The 16370-nt window shown below is 39.5% G+C and overlaps 1 protein-coding gene across 1 annotated transcript; it reads left to right on the plus strand.

The window, feature by feature from the left end:
• Window positions 1–5: 5 nt before the first annotated feature.
• Window positions 6–15767, plus strand: SCO1 (synthesis of cytochrome C oxidase 1). Its single transcript, XM_004433055.3, has 6 exons — window positions 6–305; window positions 1319–1409; window positions 4311–4508; window positions 5306–5398; window positions 9310–9425; window positions 13900–15767. Exons 1-6 carry the CDS (start codon window positions 21–23, stop codon window positions 14032–14034), a joined length of 918 nt encoding a protein of 305 aa, XP_004433112.1. The 5' UTR covers window positions 6–20; the 3' UTR covers window positions 14035–15767.
• The last annotated feature ends 603 nt before the right edge of the window (window positions 15768–16370 follow it).

Here is a 16370-nt window from a genome sequence, read left to right on the forward strand (position 1 = left end):
AGGCGCGGTTCCCTAAGCTCATGGCGGGCCTGTTTGTAGGGCGCGGCTGGATGCTACAGCCTCCGGGCGGCCGTGTGTGGCGTCTCTGGCCCCGCGGATTCGGGGTTTGGGCCCCGGCGGAGGGGACCGCGGGGGGCTTGCTTAGGCAGCTCTGCGCGCGGCCAAGGGAGGCATGGCGGGCCTCGGGGCTCGCTGGCAGCTGCCTGGGAAGCCGGCCCTTCAGCACGGCGAGGCCGCCGCCTCCGGGGTCGTCGGGGCCGGAGCCGGAGGGCCGCAGAGACCCCACGCGCCCCTCGCAACCCGGGGTGAGTGCACACCTGGAGCCCTTCCACTGCTCGTGGCCTTCCCGTGCCCCTTACTCATAACCTCAGAAACTTCTCGGCCTGGCCGGAAATTGTCCCCAACTCCGCCGGCTTGCCTGGGTCACAGCATCTCTTCCTGTCTCCCTTGGTTTGCCGGTCGTCCCAGCCGTAAATAGATACCCCAGCTTGAATTTTAGTTGGCTGTTGCGCCAAAAAATTAAGTTTCAGGTTTTCTTAGGGGGTCTAAACCTAAAGTTTACCATGACTGAGGAGTCACAGCATCTTTATAATTTCTGAGAATTTCCTTTGAGAGGTTTGGTTTGTACGTTGAAATTGAGCAAAAGGTGGGTCGGAGTTGCGTGGTGGGTATAGGTTTTTCTTCGGTTTCTCTTGGGTACTAGTTCTGACCCAGAAAGAACTGAAGAGCCACTCCCTTCTAGTGATAGGTGAGAGAAGTGGTTTTTGGAGCTGGGGGAAGGTTAATGAGTTAGGCCTAGGTAGTCGACGTCTTACCTTGGGACGTGAAAAAGAGTACAAAGAAATAACTTGATACAGTTTGCAAGAAGCTCCCCTTTTAGATCTCTTCTACTTTGGCTTTGTTACTTCCAGAAGCCAGAGTTAGGTTAACCTCCCAAATTTTATTTGGTTTATTTATATTCTCAATATCAGCACACGCAGGTAATTAACTGGTTTTTAAATCAGTAGTTGGTATCAGGGTCACCCCTAGTAACACATAGTAACTTGAGCTTTGGGTCATTTTTTCACCTGAAAAGAAATTGACTTAGGGAACTCTCCCTTGGAAATAAGTGCCTTTGTAGTTGTGTTAGGAGCCCAGATGCATCTGCATCCGCAGAAACTTTCAGTATTTTCTCATCCCAAAGTGACATGAAATATTCTGCACAGTTACCAAGATCAAGGCCTGTGTGTGTATATTAAAAACTACTATAATAAATTTAGTGTGATTAAATGTTTGCATCTTACTAGAATTTTTATTTTTGAAATCTCTGCACCAGTAGCCTGTTTCCTGGAAATCTTTAGCAGTCACATTTGCTATTGGAGGAGCTTTATTGGCTGGAATGAAGTACTTCAAGAAAGAAAAGACAGAGAGTAAGTGGATATCATCTGATCAGCTTAGAATAAAATTATTCCTGGCTGTGGACTACCGTCTTTTTTTGTATGTTTGTTTCTAAGGTTTTTATCTTGAGATAATTTTAGATTTACAGAAGAGTTGTAAAGAGGGCGTAGAGAATTCCCGTATACCTTTCACCTAGCTTCCTCTAATGTTAACATTTTATATAACCATGGCTCATTTGTCAAAACTAAGAAATTAAAATTGTTACTATACTGTTCAGTAAACTGCAAACTTTATTTGGATTTCACCTGTTTTTCCATTGTCTTTTATCTGTTCCAGGATACAATCCAGGATACCACTGTCTAACAGTATGAAAAGGCTTATTGTGGGCAGAGTAGAACGTGGGTAGTATGAAGTCCAGAGAGTACAAAGATGACTAAGATTTAGTCCAGTCACTGAGGTGCACGTGGCAGGGAAACAGACACAGAAGTCAAGGATTTCACTAGATGAGTTTCTGCCGAGCCGGAGAGAAGTTCAGGGTGCTCTGAGGGCCGAAGGCAGGCTCAACCCTTACTGCAAACTACTGACTATCAGCAGAGGGAAAGGCTGGAGGCTGACCATGGATGATGGAGAGGGAGAGCGAGAACCTGGTCGGGAAATGCCAGGAACTGCTCTGGATTAGCACTTGAAGTGTTTAGAAATTGTTTACAAAAACTTTATAATATTTTAGCAAATATTCCAGGACTTTTAAGATTTGGTTTAGAAGTTTCCAGTAAGTCTTTAAAGTATCACTTAAATCTGTTTTGATTCTTTACTTTAGAGTCTCTTTTGATGCCATTATACAAAAGATAATATTTAAATCTGGGAGTGAGAATTCATGGGCTTTAGAACTTGAGCAATATAAGATCCATATTGATATATGGACATATTTCTTTTTTTTTTGGTGAGGAAGATCAGCCCTGAGCTAACATCTATTGCCAGTCTTCCTCTATTTTGTGTATGGGATGCCACCAAAGCATGGCTTGTTGAGTGGTGCTTAGGTCTGTGCCCGGGGTCCAAACCTGTGAACCTGGGCCACCAAAGCAGAGCAAACAAACTTAACCACTATGCCACCGGGCCGGCCCTAGACATATTTCTTTTGTATAACAAGTAGTGTTTTATTGATATGATTTTCATATTCTAATAAGCAGTTCCTTTAGTTTCACAATGAAGTAAAACTGGGAGGCTAGCAAAGTAGTGGTGGAGACAGTTCTAGAAAATGCAAGCTTCTTTTGACTTTAGTCTGGAATTTCACCTGCAATTAATAACATTTTGTCTTATGAAAAATGTATTACGAAACAAAAGTGTTTCTAAATCATTTGAGAGTATTTGCTGACATGATGCCTCATCATCTCCAGATTATTGTGTATTTCTTACAAACAAGGATATTCTCCAACATAACAATACAACCATCAAAATAAGAAAATTACATTGATATGTTTCTACCGTTCATCTTCACACCTCATTCAAGTTTTTCAACTTGATGCCCTTTATAGCAAAAGGATCCAATTCAGAGCCGCACCTCATACCCAGTTGTCTTTCTAGTCTCCTTCAATCTGTAACAGTTTTCTAGTCTTTACCTGACTTGCATGACCTTGACAACTTTGAATATTATAGGCCAGTTATTTTGTAGAATGTCCCTCTGTTCGGGTTTGTCTGATGTTTCCTCATGACTCGATTCAGGTCATGTTCTTTTGGCAGGAATGTTGCAAAAGTGCTGCTGTGTTCTCCTTGCATCTACTCCAGTGCCACGTGATCTCAGTTTGTCCCATTACTGATAATGTTCAGTTTGATCATTTGATTAAGGTGGTGTCTGTCAGGCTTCTCTACCGAAAATGTAGTTAATATCTAGTTTTTGATGTATATTTACATATGTAAATATTTTGTTCCACATCAAACTCTCTATTCTTTTATTTATATCAGTATGGACTCGTGATTTGCTATATATTCAGTGAATTATAATGCCTTGTTCTCTTTATTTTGATGCTCAAATTGTCCCACGTTGGTCAATGGGAGCCTCTTTGAACAGGCTGCTGTTTCTTTTTGACACGTCTCTGATATTCCTTGAGTTCTGCCTTCATTCTGGCACTACAAGATGTTCCAGGCTCATCTTGTACTTTCTTTGCCCCAACCCTGAAATCAGCCATTTCTCTAAAAAGCCCTGTTTCCTTTTAGTTGGAGGATAATATTTAGAAGTCAGGATGTGAGCTCTTTGCTGTTGGGGAGTGTCTGTCCCTGGGTCCTCTCAGTGGACAGAGCTAGGAAAGAGATGTATGCATTTATTTGTATATCTATATATATTAACACTATAAGTAAACAGTGCACCTCTAGTTTCTTTCCAACATTGCAAGGTTTATTCTAGTTTTCTCTCTTTCCATCATTCTAACTCCTTTTCCATTTTTAACTCTCTTTATCTTTAATATATTTACTTATTTGATCAATCCCCTGTGTGTAACTAAGGTCTCATCACTGCTGTCCCCTCCCCTGCAGCTGCCCTCCTCAGCACTCTCAGGCCCAGACTCCCAATGCCAGGCCACTCACCTGCCCACTTGGCGTCAGACATTCTGCTCTGCTATGCCCCTTCCCCCACCGCCATCATGGTGACACCTGATGGCCTAGGACTGAATTGTTCTGGAAGAGGAAGAAATATCTTTACCACTTTCTTTTCTTATAGTCCTTACTACATACCATACCATTTAATTTGGAATTGTTCTGTTGTTTTATGCTTATTTTTAAAAGATTTTTTGAACTTCTTGGAAACTGAGACTACTTCGTCCACATTTTGTGCCCTCACAGTCGTTAGTATAGTACAGACCATACGTCAGGCATTTGAGTACCTGTCGTGGTTAGATTGACCTTTTTTATTTTTCTTTTTTTGGTATGTGTGTCTGTTTAAGAGCTGAAGAAGGAACGACAGCGAAGCCTCGGAAAGCCTTTACTTGGGGGCCCATTTTCCCTCATAACTCATACTGGAGAGCCCAAAACTGATAAGGACTACCTGGGTCAGTGGGTATTGATTTATTTTGGGTTCACTCATTGCCCTGATGTCTGTCCAGAAGAACTAGAAAAAATGATTCAAGTCGTGGATGAAATAGGTAAGAGCCATCACTTGACTATAAAAAGTATGTGTTTGTTTAATGTCCTTAGTGTTACTATGCTTTTCACATCCTTATATTACTGGTAGGTGGAGAGTTGTAATTATTTGGTTTGTGAGAACGTAAAATTTCAGCATTAGGCTTGTTTGCTGCTTTGATGCCCATGACTTTATTCTCCACCAAAGGAAGCTTGTTTTGATGCTGAATGTTAGATTGCTTCAAAACATTGGTGTGGTCTGGGTTATCCCTTAACTCTGTTGGTGTCCCTTCCTTTATTGTGGCCTCCCGTCACTGACACTGCCATTGCCTTTTCCCCAGTGATTGGTGGTTAGACGGGGAAATCTGTGGTGTGGTCTATGATGTGCATGCAGTCAGTGGCGTGTGTTAGTACCAATGAGAAGGCAGGCTACATCCTTCTTAAAATGGGTTCTTCCAGGATATTCAGTCCTTCTTAATAGTTTACCTTGCCCTTGAGATATGGTGGGGGAAAACCTACAAACATTGGATTGGTTTGGAGACATGTGGTGTGATCTGGAAAACAACATGTGTGCGCTGGTGCAGGTGTTCAGTAGGACATATATCTGATTCCACCACAGGTAATATATAGATCTGCTCATCCTGGAGGCCATCCCATCCTCTTCCCTCTCCTCTCCACTGGAATGTTAGATGTCCCTCTGTGTTTCCTTAACACCTTGCTGTAGCACTTACTGCACTCTACTGTAATTGCTGGTTGTCTTTGTCTTTTCCCTTCGAGTCTGAATACTGACTAATGAGATAGTATTCTTTCTTTCTTTCAGATAGTATTCCAACTCTGCCAAATATAACTCCACTTTTCATCACTATTGACCCAGAGAGGGACACAACAGAAGCCATCGCAAATTATGTGAAAGGTGTGTTTTACTAATAATACTTTGTGTCTGTTTAGCTCTTAGAGTTTTTGAAAGATCAGCTCATTTGAACCTTACAATGCCTTATGAAATATCAAGGACAAATGGTATTATCGCCAGTTTTATAGGTGAATAAAAAGATGAGGCTCAGAGTTGTGACTGTGGCTAATAAGTAAATATTTTAAATAAGAAACAAGTTTCTCAGTGCAGGACTCGTACTATTTTGGCACAGGAAGGATTGAACTTGACCTTCCTATATTGACAGAGTTAACGGAGCCTTGAATTGAAAGTGAGGACACGTTCCTTCTAATTCCAGCTCTACATCCTTCTCTCCTTGGTAAAATTAGGACAGACGTACATTCTGATAGTATTTATATTGGGAGCTTAAAGATGAGTTACTTAATGTAAACACATTTTGAATTCGTAGTATGTATTTTATAAATCCAAAACATTTATTATGACAACCACAGTTATGACTTTTGATAGAAGAATTTCAATTCAAATATCTGAACATGCTGGCTAAAACTATAAGAAAGTACTTGTAAAGACTAAATTATGGTAAAATTAAGGGTGAGTACTTAGGTTCTTATAAGCTTAGGCAAGTTAAATTCAAGTGTCTTCAGCTGAAAAATGTGATAAGAATAAAAATTGATCAGACAAGTTTTGTTATTATACTACTGCCTGGTACGTGAGTGCTTAAAAACCAGGAATTTAATTTTTAATTATAGTGAAATTGATTTTAAGCTACTGTTCAGAAGGACTAATGAATAGTTTTATATTTATTTTTATTATATGACATATTCTAATGCATATCCTCTAAAACTTTGACGTTATTTAAAAATGTGTTTTGTGAAGGACCTGCTATGTATTTTATTATTTAACAGATTTATTGCGATATAATTGACATACAATGAAGTGTACATATTTAAAAGTGTACAATTTGTTACCTTTTGACGTACGTATGCACTTGTGAAGCCATCACAAGCCATTCAGAAAGTGAACACATCCATCCTCCCTAGCAGCAGTTTCCTCGTGCCTCCCTCCCCTTTGCCCACCTCCTATGTCCAGGCAGCCCCTGATCTGCTTTCTGTCAATGTAGATTAGTTTGCATTTTCTAGAAGTCTGTGTAAATAGAAGTATACACTATGTACTCTTTTTTTTTTTTTTTTTTTTTGCTGAGGAAGATTTACCAGAGCTAACATCTGTTATCAATCTTCCTCTTTTCATATATGAGCAGCCACCACAGCATGGCCACTGGGGTGTAGATCTGCACCTGGGAACTGAACCCAGGCTGCCAAAGTGGAGTGTGCCAAACTTAACCACCAGGCTGCCGGGGCGGGGCTGGCCCTGTGCTCTTTTTTTGAGCGTCTTCTTTCAGCATAGTTATTTTGAGATTCATCCATGTTGTAGCATTATCAGTAGTTCATTTCTTTTTATTGCTGAGTGGTGTTCCATTGATGGACATTGGAATTATTTCCAGGTTGGGGCTATTACAAATAAAGCTGCTAAAAGCATTCATATACAAGTCTTTGTATAGGCACATGCTTTCATTTCTCTTGACCTAGGAGTGGAGTGGCTGGATCATGTGGTAGGTGCATGTTTAACTTGTTAAAAAACTCACAAACTGTTTTCCAAAGTGGTTGTACTTTTTTATATTGCCACTAGCAGTGTATGTGAGTTCCAGCTGCTCCCCATCCTCACCACACTTGTTATGGTCAGTCGTTCTAGTTGTAACCACTTCAGTAGGTGTTTAGTGGTATCTCATGGTGGTTTTGACATGCATTTCTCTAAAAACTGTTGATGTGGGCCGGCCCCGTGGCTTAGCAGTTAAGTGCGCACGCTCCGCTGCTGGCGGCCCGGGTTCAGATCCCAGGCGCACACCGACGCACCGCTTCTCCAGCCATGCTGAGGCCGTGTCCCACATACAGCAACTAGAAGGATGTGCAGCTATGACATACAACTATCTACTGGGGCTCTGGGGGAAAAAATAAATAAATAAATAAAATTATTTAAAAAAAAATGTTGATGTTAAGCATCTTTTCATGCTCGTATTCGCCATCTGTATGTCATCTTTGGTGAGGTGTCTCTTCACATCTTTTGCCCATTTTGTGGGGCTGTTTATTTTTATTTATTTGTTTATTGTTTATATTCCTGATATAAGTCTTTTATCAGGTGTATGATTTGCAAATATTTTCCCCCAGTCTATGGCTTGTCATTTCAGTCTCTTAACAATGTGTTTTGTAGATAATTCTTTTGGTTTCATATGTAAGAAATCTTTGGCTAACTCAAAGTTATAAAAGTTTATGTTTTCTCCTTGGAGTTTTAGAATTTTTATTATGTGTTTAAGAAGAATTTATGTCCACGGTTTGCAGGTTTGGGAGAAATGTAAATAGCATAGTTATTTCCTAAAGCAGTAAAAAGCAGGTATAACTCATTGGGTGATAAACGATCTCCAATTTAAATGTGGGTTATATTGGCAGTTACTTTTTACCACATATTAACCAAGTCATAAATATCCCCAAATGAGTGGACATCTGAGTTCCTGTACCTAACTGAAATACCAAATCCTTATGCTAATATTCCTCAACAGCACATATCTTAGAGTGATTGGTGATGAGATCATTACTAGTTACATTTGGGGGGAATTTAAAAATATTTAAGTTGGTATTTAGAAAATTATTGCAGTTTCAAAAATTTAAATAAAAGATTTGGATATGCAACTAATTCAGGCTTCATTTCACCTTTCGCTTCATTTATTCATACAGTGGAAAAGAAAGACAAGCCATCTTGCTTTTTCAGTATCTGAATAATTTTTCAGTTTAGAATGAATTAGTCCAAGGAATAAAAATAGGCTTTCTCTACCTTTGGAAGAATGTATTGCTGTTAAACGTTGGACTCTCATCTCAGTAGTCTGATGAATCCAAGTGTTTTAAGTGACTTCCACCAGCTCACTTACATAAATTACAAAAACTTAACAGCAAATATGTGCTTTGAGATTATTTGCTGGAAAATGAGATACAGATGTTTTGACCTGGTATGAATTAATTGTGAAGCAAACTTGTTTCTCGTATGATACAATGGAAAACTGTAGTGCTTGATTCATGATAGTAACTTTAAATTTCAGTATGTCTCAGAACCTCTAAGTATTTAAAAACAAGTAAATCAATAAAAAAATGATTGAAATAGTTAGAATATATTCTCTCCACATCTTTATTAGATATCATGTGAGGATTTTACTTTTATATTACAAAGAACGAGCTTTTGGTTTCGTTGATTTTTCTGTATTAATTTTTTGTTTTCAAGTTCATTGATTTCTGCTCAAATTCTTTTCTTCTGCTCACTGTGGATTTAATTTGCTCTTTTTTTCTAGTTTCCTAAGGGAGAAACTTAGATTATTGATTTTAGATCTTTCTTTTCTATTATAGGCATTCAGTTCTTCAAATTTCCCTCTAAGTACTGCTTTCACTGCATCCCACAAATTTTGATAAGTTGTATTTTCATTTTTATCTAGTTCAAAATATTTTTTAACCTCTCTTGAGAGTTCTCCTTTAATGTTGTTTAGTCTCCATGTGTTTGGGTATTTTCCAGATGTCTTTCTGTTATTGATTTCTAGTTTAATTTCATTGTGGTCTGAGAGTGTACATTGTATGATTTCTATTCTTGTAAATTTGTTAAGATGTGTTTTATGGCCCAGAACGTGGTCTGTCTTGGTGAATATGACTTATATATTACAAAAGAGAATTTTCATTTGTTTTGTGTGAATTTCTTTTCCTTTGAACCATGAGGAATTGTTTAGGAACTCACAGGAAGAAACTGGCCACAGGGCTGCTTTATAACTGATACTGGTTTTTGAAATAAGGATGGTGGTATTGCTTGCTTCTCATTTTTCACTGTATTTCTCATTTTTTATTCAGAATTTTCTCCCAAACTGATTGGTTTGACTGGCACAAAAGAAGAGATCGATCAAGTGGCCAGGGCATACCGAGTGTATTACAGCCCTGGTCCCAAGGATGAAGATGAGGACTACATAGTAAGTAGATGCTCGGGTTTCAGCCCGTGGGCCTGTTCCCAGGTCCCAGACGTTCAGATAGCTTTAAGTGACTGCTGGCTTCAGAGAAGAAAGAAAACCTGAGATTATTGAAAATTTCTTAGGTATTAGGGATGTTTGAAAGGATAGTAGAAGTATAATTTTTTTTTAAGGATGCTTGTTTAATTTATATTCACTGTTCTCATAATTTAATTGCCCGTTTTTCTTTTCTAGTGGTACATAAAATTATGGGGCAATATAAAATGAGTGGTATCTTAGACTCGGTAGAGTGTAATACTTGGATACCTTGATGGAAATAAAGATACACGTTGGGGCCAAATAAATTATGTCCCCAGTGAAGAGGTGGGGACATAATACTCCTTTTGAGAAGCAGTATTAGGCCATGAGGTATAGCATGTTTGGGGTGAATGAATAAGAATTCATTCCCTGCTGTAACCGGTTCCCAGTAGCGATGTGCAGGGGGGACATCTCACTGTGGTGCTTTGTCTCTACGGCCCACTGTGATTTCTCCATCACCTTCGAACTTGGAACGCATTATGTGCCCTGTAGCCTACGGCCTAAATTAAAGGCAGATTTCTGGTCCCTTTGCAGTAATCTTATTTTCCAGTTCTGGTGCCTCAGAGACTTAGGGAAACTTGGATTCATGGGAGAAAAAGATGAGAAAAATCAGCATTTTTCCTTAAGCCCTAAGTTTAAGGAAAGTAGGGGACCCTACTGTGGTTTCCCCTTGTTGCACCAGCAGCGTGAGAAGAAGGAGAGTAGAGAGAGGAGAGGAATGGCCGAGAGAGGAAGCCATGGAAAAAGAAGCACTTTTCAAACTTCTTTACTCTTTCTATAAGAGAGAGTTATATTAACTGGTCTTGAGTTTAACTTATGATAATAGGAGCAGGTGAGCTAATCAGTCTATGACTTCTTGTGTTAAATGAGTTTTGGTAAATTGTATATACGATTATAATCTAGGTAACACTCCTTAGTCTTGTGCTTATAGCTCGTAATTCTAAAGTCAAAAAGAAATTTTACAAATAAAACCAAACAATCTATAAAACTCAAGTAAAACATTCAGTTAGTGTAACGTGAAATACTTTGCTGAAACCAAAGCCCTACTCACCACAAGAATGTGGTTTGGGTGGGACTGCTCTCAGATACCCAGCTGTACCATCATGTGTACAGCCCCTTGTGTTTTTTTATTTAAAATGTTCTGAAACCTTTGATTGTGTAGTCTGCCTTGACTAGTTGGTCTTCATTCAGCAAGCATGTATCCTTTTCTTGTTGTCTGCCTATAACCAATAGTTTACAGCTCGGTGCCAATGAGCTCGTAAACATAAACATAGGTTTGGGCACTGAGATTTGTACTGTTATAAGGTAGACATGCAGATAATCCAGAATATAGATATTAGTTTCTTTAATCTTAAAAATTAAAATGGAAATATTTAAGTCTTATGAAGACTTCTTGGACCCTCTAGAATACATCCTAGACCATATTTTGAGAAATACTGGTCTACTGCCATAAGAATTTGATAAGAATCAGTGAGGACTTCATTGCTACATGTTTGCTAAATTAGCCAATAGGGGGAGACACTCCCCAGCTTCTTGGGTTTTCCATTAGTATTTCTGTCCCTTGAGGTCACAGATTTCCATCCACAAGATGGTATGGGAAACTTCTGTTAAGATTTAAGGACCTGCAAGGAGTGAGGGAGTGCCTTAAAGGTTGAGATGTAATGGAATGGTTTTCTTAATCTCAAACAACGGCAACAAAAGGTAGGCTTTTGGTTTTTGAATGCAAGTAGAACCCTCAGACTGATAGTATATGTAAGCTGGGCATGCCAAACCTGGAGGACTCCATTGAAAGCTAAATGTGCACGTCATTGCGATATATATATACTATTACATTATTCTGTAAGTGTTAATTAGAAAACACTTTTAAAAAAGAATGCAAATGGCTTTCAAACCTAAGAAAACTATACTTGTTTTCTCATTTAACAATATATTGGATATTGTTGTTCAGTTTCACTCATAATAAGTGTGAATTATATAACGTGATGTCATTTTTCACCTGTTAGATCAGCAAAGGTCAAAAGTTTGAAATATATTGTCAAAATGTAATTTGGGAAAAGAGGAAATACACTGTTGGAATGAACTGGAACACCAGGCGCGTTCATGCATTGTTAATAGGAGCTAAACTGATACACCCTCTTCAGAGGGCAGATTGTCAGTATCTTATCAACACTTAAAGTGGAATACTTTTTAGATTAGAGACTCCACGTTTTGGAATTTGTCCTATAGATATACCCTATGGCATTGTTTGTAAAAAGACTGAAAACCAAGCAGTTTTTAAGGCATTACTGTATATGTACTGATACAGCACGAGATCCAGTCTATTGTTAAATGAGAAAACAAGTACAGTATATGTTACTTTTGTATAAAAGAAATAGGTGGTAGGTGGTAAAGGAAATCGGTAGATATACACACATACTGATAAATGCAGAGAGTTTCTCTGGAAGAATACAGAAGGAACTGGTGGCAGTGGGTCCCTCTGAGGGACTCTGGGAGTCTGGAAGGAGAGGAGGACTTTGACTGTATGAGTTTACTACATATTCTTTTGTTCTTTTTTTTTGTGCATTTATTACCATTTCAAAAAATAATTTTATATATATATGTCTGTATGTACATATATATAAACTTGCGCATTGGAAAAACGGTTGTTCTCCAGTAGAATTCCAATAGAGATGATGGCAACGTGGTGATATGTCAAGATTGTGGACTTTGAAGTTGGACAGATCTAGGTTCTAAGCTTAGGTTGATACTTCCTGATTCTGTAAGTCACCTCTGTGTAACTCAGCCTGTTTAGTCATTGGAGGAGTGTGATACCCATCTCCCGGGCTAAGGGGACGCGTGGAAGAGCTTGTCAGTAAATGCTAGTGTTCCTTTTCCATACTGGAAGCTACGAGAACCGTAAAGCACTCTGTATTAGAAACAGATGGCGGTTTGCTCAGCCCACAACCCAAGTGAACATTGAGACGTGACCACTGACAAGTTTGACAGATATGGATAGAACAATAGTTTAGTATGTATTAGGAAGTAATTTATATTAAGAACACTCATAAAGTAAGTCCAACACTGGGATTCTGTTTTTTAAGGGAGAGATAGAATAGAGAAGAGAAAGAATCAAAAAAAGGAAGAAATAGGGAGGGAGAAAGAGAGGTATAAGCTACAGGGTATGGTTTGAAGAGCCAGCTGGAGACCTGATTCTGACTTGTGTATCAAATGTGTAGAGAGACATAGATCTCCTGTCCAACTCCTGCAGTAAATTACACCAAGATGCGCGAAATCACCAGCTGTTTGAGCTCTCTTGGTGTACATTCTTTCCTTATGTGAGTAGGCAAGTGTCTCTTTCCACTTGCTATCTCTTTATGAATGTGTGTATATAAAGAAATAACCTCACAGACATATAATGTGTGTTCGGGTATATTTAGGGGGTGTCTCCTGTTTGGTATGTGTGATCACATTCGTGTCTTTTTGTCTTGTCAAATAGCAATCAAGTCTGCAATAAATTCTAAGAACTCTAAGTGCTAAGTCTTCTGCTCATTCAAAATTGGATTTTTGGAAGCATATAACTGAAAAAATTTGATGACTAAACTTAAGTTAGAGCTAGGAGTGCTTTAAGACCTTTCCCAGGAAAATGGATAATGGATTTAAGATTAGTCCTGGGAGGTGTAGCATTTATGACCCCTGAGGAGTTTCCAGGTGATTTCCTTCAGGTAGTATTGTTCAGTGTAGTATAAAAATTTCCTAGGGGAGAAAAACACTTGTATTCTTTTGTGTTTCTGTTTGAATCACTAATATCGGGAGTAAATACTGTGGTAAAATTTATAAATTATATATTTAGTGGTTAGTTTTCTGATTTCTTCTCATAAAACATAGTAAGCAGAATTTAGGCAGTAATGAATGATAACTGGTTCTTCCTAAAACACAAAGGAATACACCCAAGAATTTATTAAAGTAATTTCTCACCAACAGTTTTAATTCCATGTGACATCTCTCTATAGTATGGTTGAGGTTAGATGAAATATTTGCTCATAAACGTAAGCTCTTGCCAAGCAAACATTGTTGTTCCGCAAGCGCTGACTGTTCCATGGAGGCCGGCAGCAGCCATTCCTTAGAAGTGGCTCCTTTTCTCGGAGATTGTGTAGAGTATGTTAAGGAGTGAACCACAAGAATTCCAAGCTCTAGCTGATGTGTCAAGCAATAGTCAGTGCAAATTCCTGGAACACAAAAGATTTTAGATGATTTGTCACTGTGAATTACAGGCTTAGGCCTGTTCCATAAATAACAGATGCCACAAAGGTTGTTTAACCATTGATGTGACGTTCTCTTGTTCTGCAGCATTTATTCAGTAAAAGAAGCAGCTTATTTTGATAATCTTTTGTCATCCCCACCCCACCCCTCTTCTCTGCAGGTGGATCACACAATAATAATGTACTTGATTGGACCAGATGGTGAGTTTCTAGATTATTTTGGCCAGAACAAGAAGAATGCGGAAATAGCTGGTTCAATTGCTGCGCACATGAGGGAACACAGGAAGAAGAGCTAGCCAAGGCAGCCTTGCCGGCTGCAGTATTCTCCTGCTGAAGAGCAAGGAAGCTTTGTCTCCCACAGTAACTGATATATATATGTATATATAAATATGTAACCTGCAGAATGGCCGTCATACATGAGAACATCTATATTTTGGACATGTTATTCTTGGCTTGACCCAAGATAGATTCTTGGAACTGTAAAGATTACAACCAAAATTCTTCCGAATGGTTGTCTTGAGACCAGTGGACCAAGTCAATCTGAAGCCAGTGGAGTGGACCTCAGGGAAGGACACAGCCGGGAGAGGCCAGTGCACTTCCACACATGAACAGCACCCTCTGATGAGCGTTGCTGCCTCTGCAGGGTGTTGGACCCTTGTTCATACAGGTTGTGGGACTGAATTTCCAGGAAGAGTGTAATTTCCGTAGTGCCTTTGCTTTCCTCTTCGAGTTCTTGGTAGCTGATTACAGTCACATTAGGCTCTCTGGCATTCGTAGTTAATCTTTATACTTGAAAGCATAGGTATAGTCTTCCTTGTTAGTGACTATCGCTGTCAGGTTTGCATGGTGTGCCCCTGTCAGCAGGTGCAGATCTTACTAATGAAGAGGAAATCTATTGTTTGGGGAAAACCATTAGATCAGTTTCTCTGGGATCTTTTATGTGATTTTTATCTAAATTATGTGCCAGGTTTTCAGTGACATACCAAATGGATATAAGAGGATATTGGTCATGAGTGTGATGCAGAGTACTTTTCTGCCTCTGCTAGACTGCACTGTGTGTGAAATAAAGATGTATGCAGTTTCGCAACTTGGGCAATCATGATCCTTCTTGTGGGTGAATAGTGGGTGCATAGATGGCAGCACACAGCTCTCAGAGCAAGACCCACAGACTCCAGTGGGCAAGTAGGTGGGTGCTTGTTGAAGTGCAGGTTCCCGGGCCCAGAGCTGGATTCACTGAGTCTGAGGTAGGATGCAGAGACCTGCATTCATAGCAGACGTCCCAGGTGCCTCAGATGCTGGTGTCCTGAGGACATGCCTTGAGAAACTGTTTTGTAGGGAAACAAAGTTTTGATCTGGATGAGTGAAGACTTGACCCATCTTTTGGTGCGTCAGTTAACAAAGTGCTGTGCACATAGTGAGGCCTTCAGGAAAACGATTGTCGAGTGATGGAGTGAATCTTGGCTTTTGTTCCTGAAGTTCACTTCCCTCTGTTCCTGGGCTTGACTTACCTTTTCCACCTGAAGCTGCTGCTGAGGGCAGAGTTCTCTAAAAGTTTGCTGGTAGAGCCTAACGCACAGGTGTAGTGCCTAGGGAGACAGCAGATTCTCTGCACATCAGTTATGTTTTACATGCACAAGTTACAGGCCTCTTTTGATTTTTAAATTCTCTTCCCAATACTTAGGTTAAACCTACTATAAATACTTATCTCAAAGTATGTGAAAAAGAAAAATCATAAACTATAGCAGTTATGGGCTGAATCAGGTCTCCCGAAGTTCTTATGTTGAAGTCCTAACCCCTGATACCTAAAAATGTGACTGTATATGGAGATAGGGTCTTTAAAGAGGTAATTAAGTTAAAATGATGCCATTAGAGTGGGCTCTAATCCCAATATGACTAGTGTTCTTAGAAGAGGAGGAGATTGGGACACAGACAGAGAAGACGGCGTGAAGACATGGAGAGAGGCCTCCAGAAGAAACCAACCCTGCTGACACCTTGCTGTGAGAAAATAAATGTCTGTTGTTTTAAGCCATCCAGTCTGTGGTATTTTGTTACAGCAGCCCTAGCAAATTGATACAGTAGCCATCCTCCTTTCTTACGGTAGGTTCTTTAATAAACAACTACAAGGCTTAGTGTATATAAAACTTCAACTCAAGACATAGTTGGTTTGGAATGACCTTCCTAGGAACCTTGCCAAGAGGGTGAGGAATTTACTAAAAGACTAATCTCTTATAACAGAGAAGATATTAAGTATCTAAAATGCCAGACATTAAAAAACATGGTCTGTTTTAAGCCACGAAACATTTGTGTGGATCACTTTGCCGTAAGCTGGCTCTGGATAAAATTTAGCCTTCATTCTCAGCTGTTGCAGGTTAAAGCTGTGTAATAATCCAGAAAGGGAACAGCAGCTTTTGAAGAAACCTTTTATTTGTTCTTCATTCCAGTGTCAAGTTTAAAGGCTTAGGATCAGGATGTTAGAAGCAGGGAAAGGGGCCTCAGAGATGACGTCGAAATCTCTTTTTAAGCGTGAGGAGAGAATCCCAGAAATTAAGATGTCCTTACTTCTGAATCTAGAATTTAGGTCCCAACTTCTAGTCAAGCCTCTGCTTGTGGGGGGCTTATGGTGACCTTGTGA

Source organism: Ceratotherium simum, chromosome 16 (assembly GCF_057802395.1).
Source record: "Ceratotherium simum simum isolate JZ-2026a chromosome 16, ASM5780239v1, whole genome shotgun sequence".
Lineage (NCBI taxonomy): Eukaryota > Metazoa > Chordata > Mammalia > Perissodactyla > Rhinocerotidae > Ceratotherium > Ceratotherium simum.

Excerpts from the sequence above, each read along its gene's own strand:
- SCO1 (XM_004433055.3), top strand. The coding sequence starts at position 21 with ATGGCGGGCCTGTTTGTAGGGCGCGGCTGGATGCTACAGCCTCCGGGC. Across the intron at positions 4,509-5,305 it reads TCAAGTCGTGGATGAAATAG|ATAGTATTCCAACTCTGCCA; the intron begins GTAAGAGCCATC and ends TCTTTCTTTCAG. Across the intron at positions 5,399-9,309 it reads CATCGCAAATTATGTGAAAG|AATTTTCTCCCAAACTGATT; the intron begins GTGTGTTTTACT and ends TTTTTTATTCAG.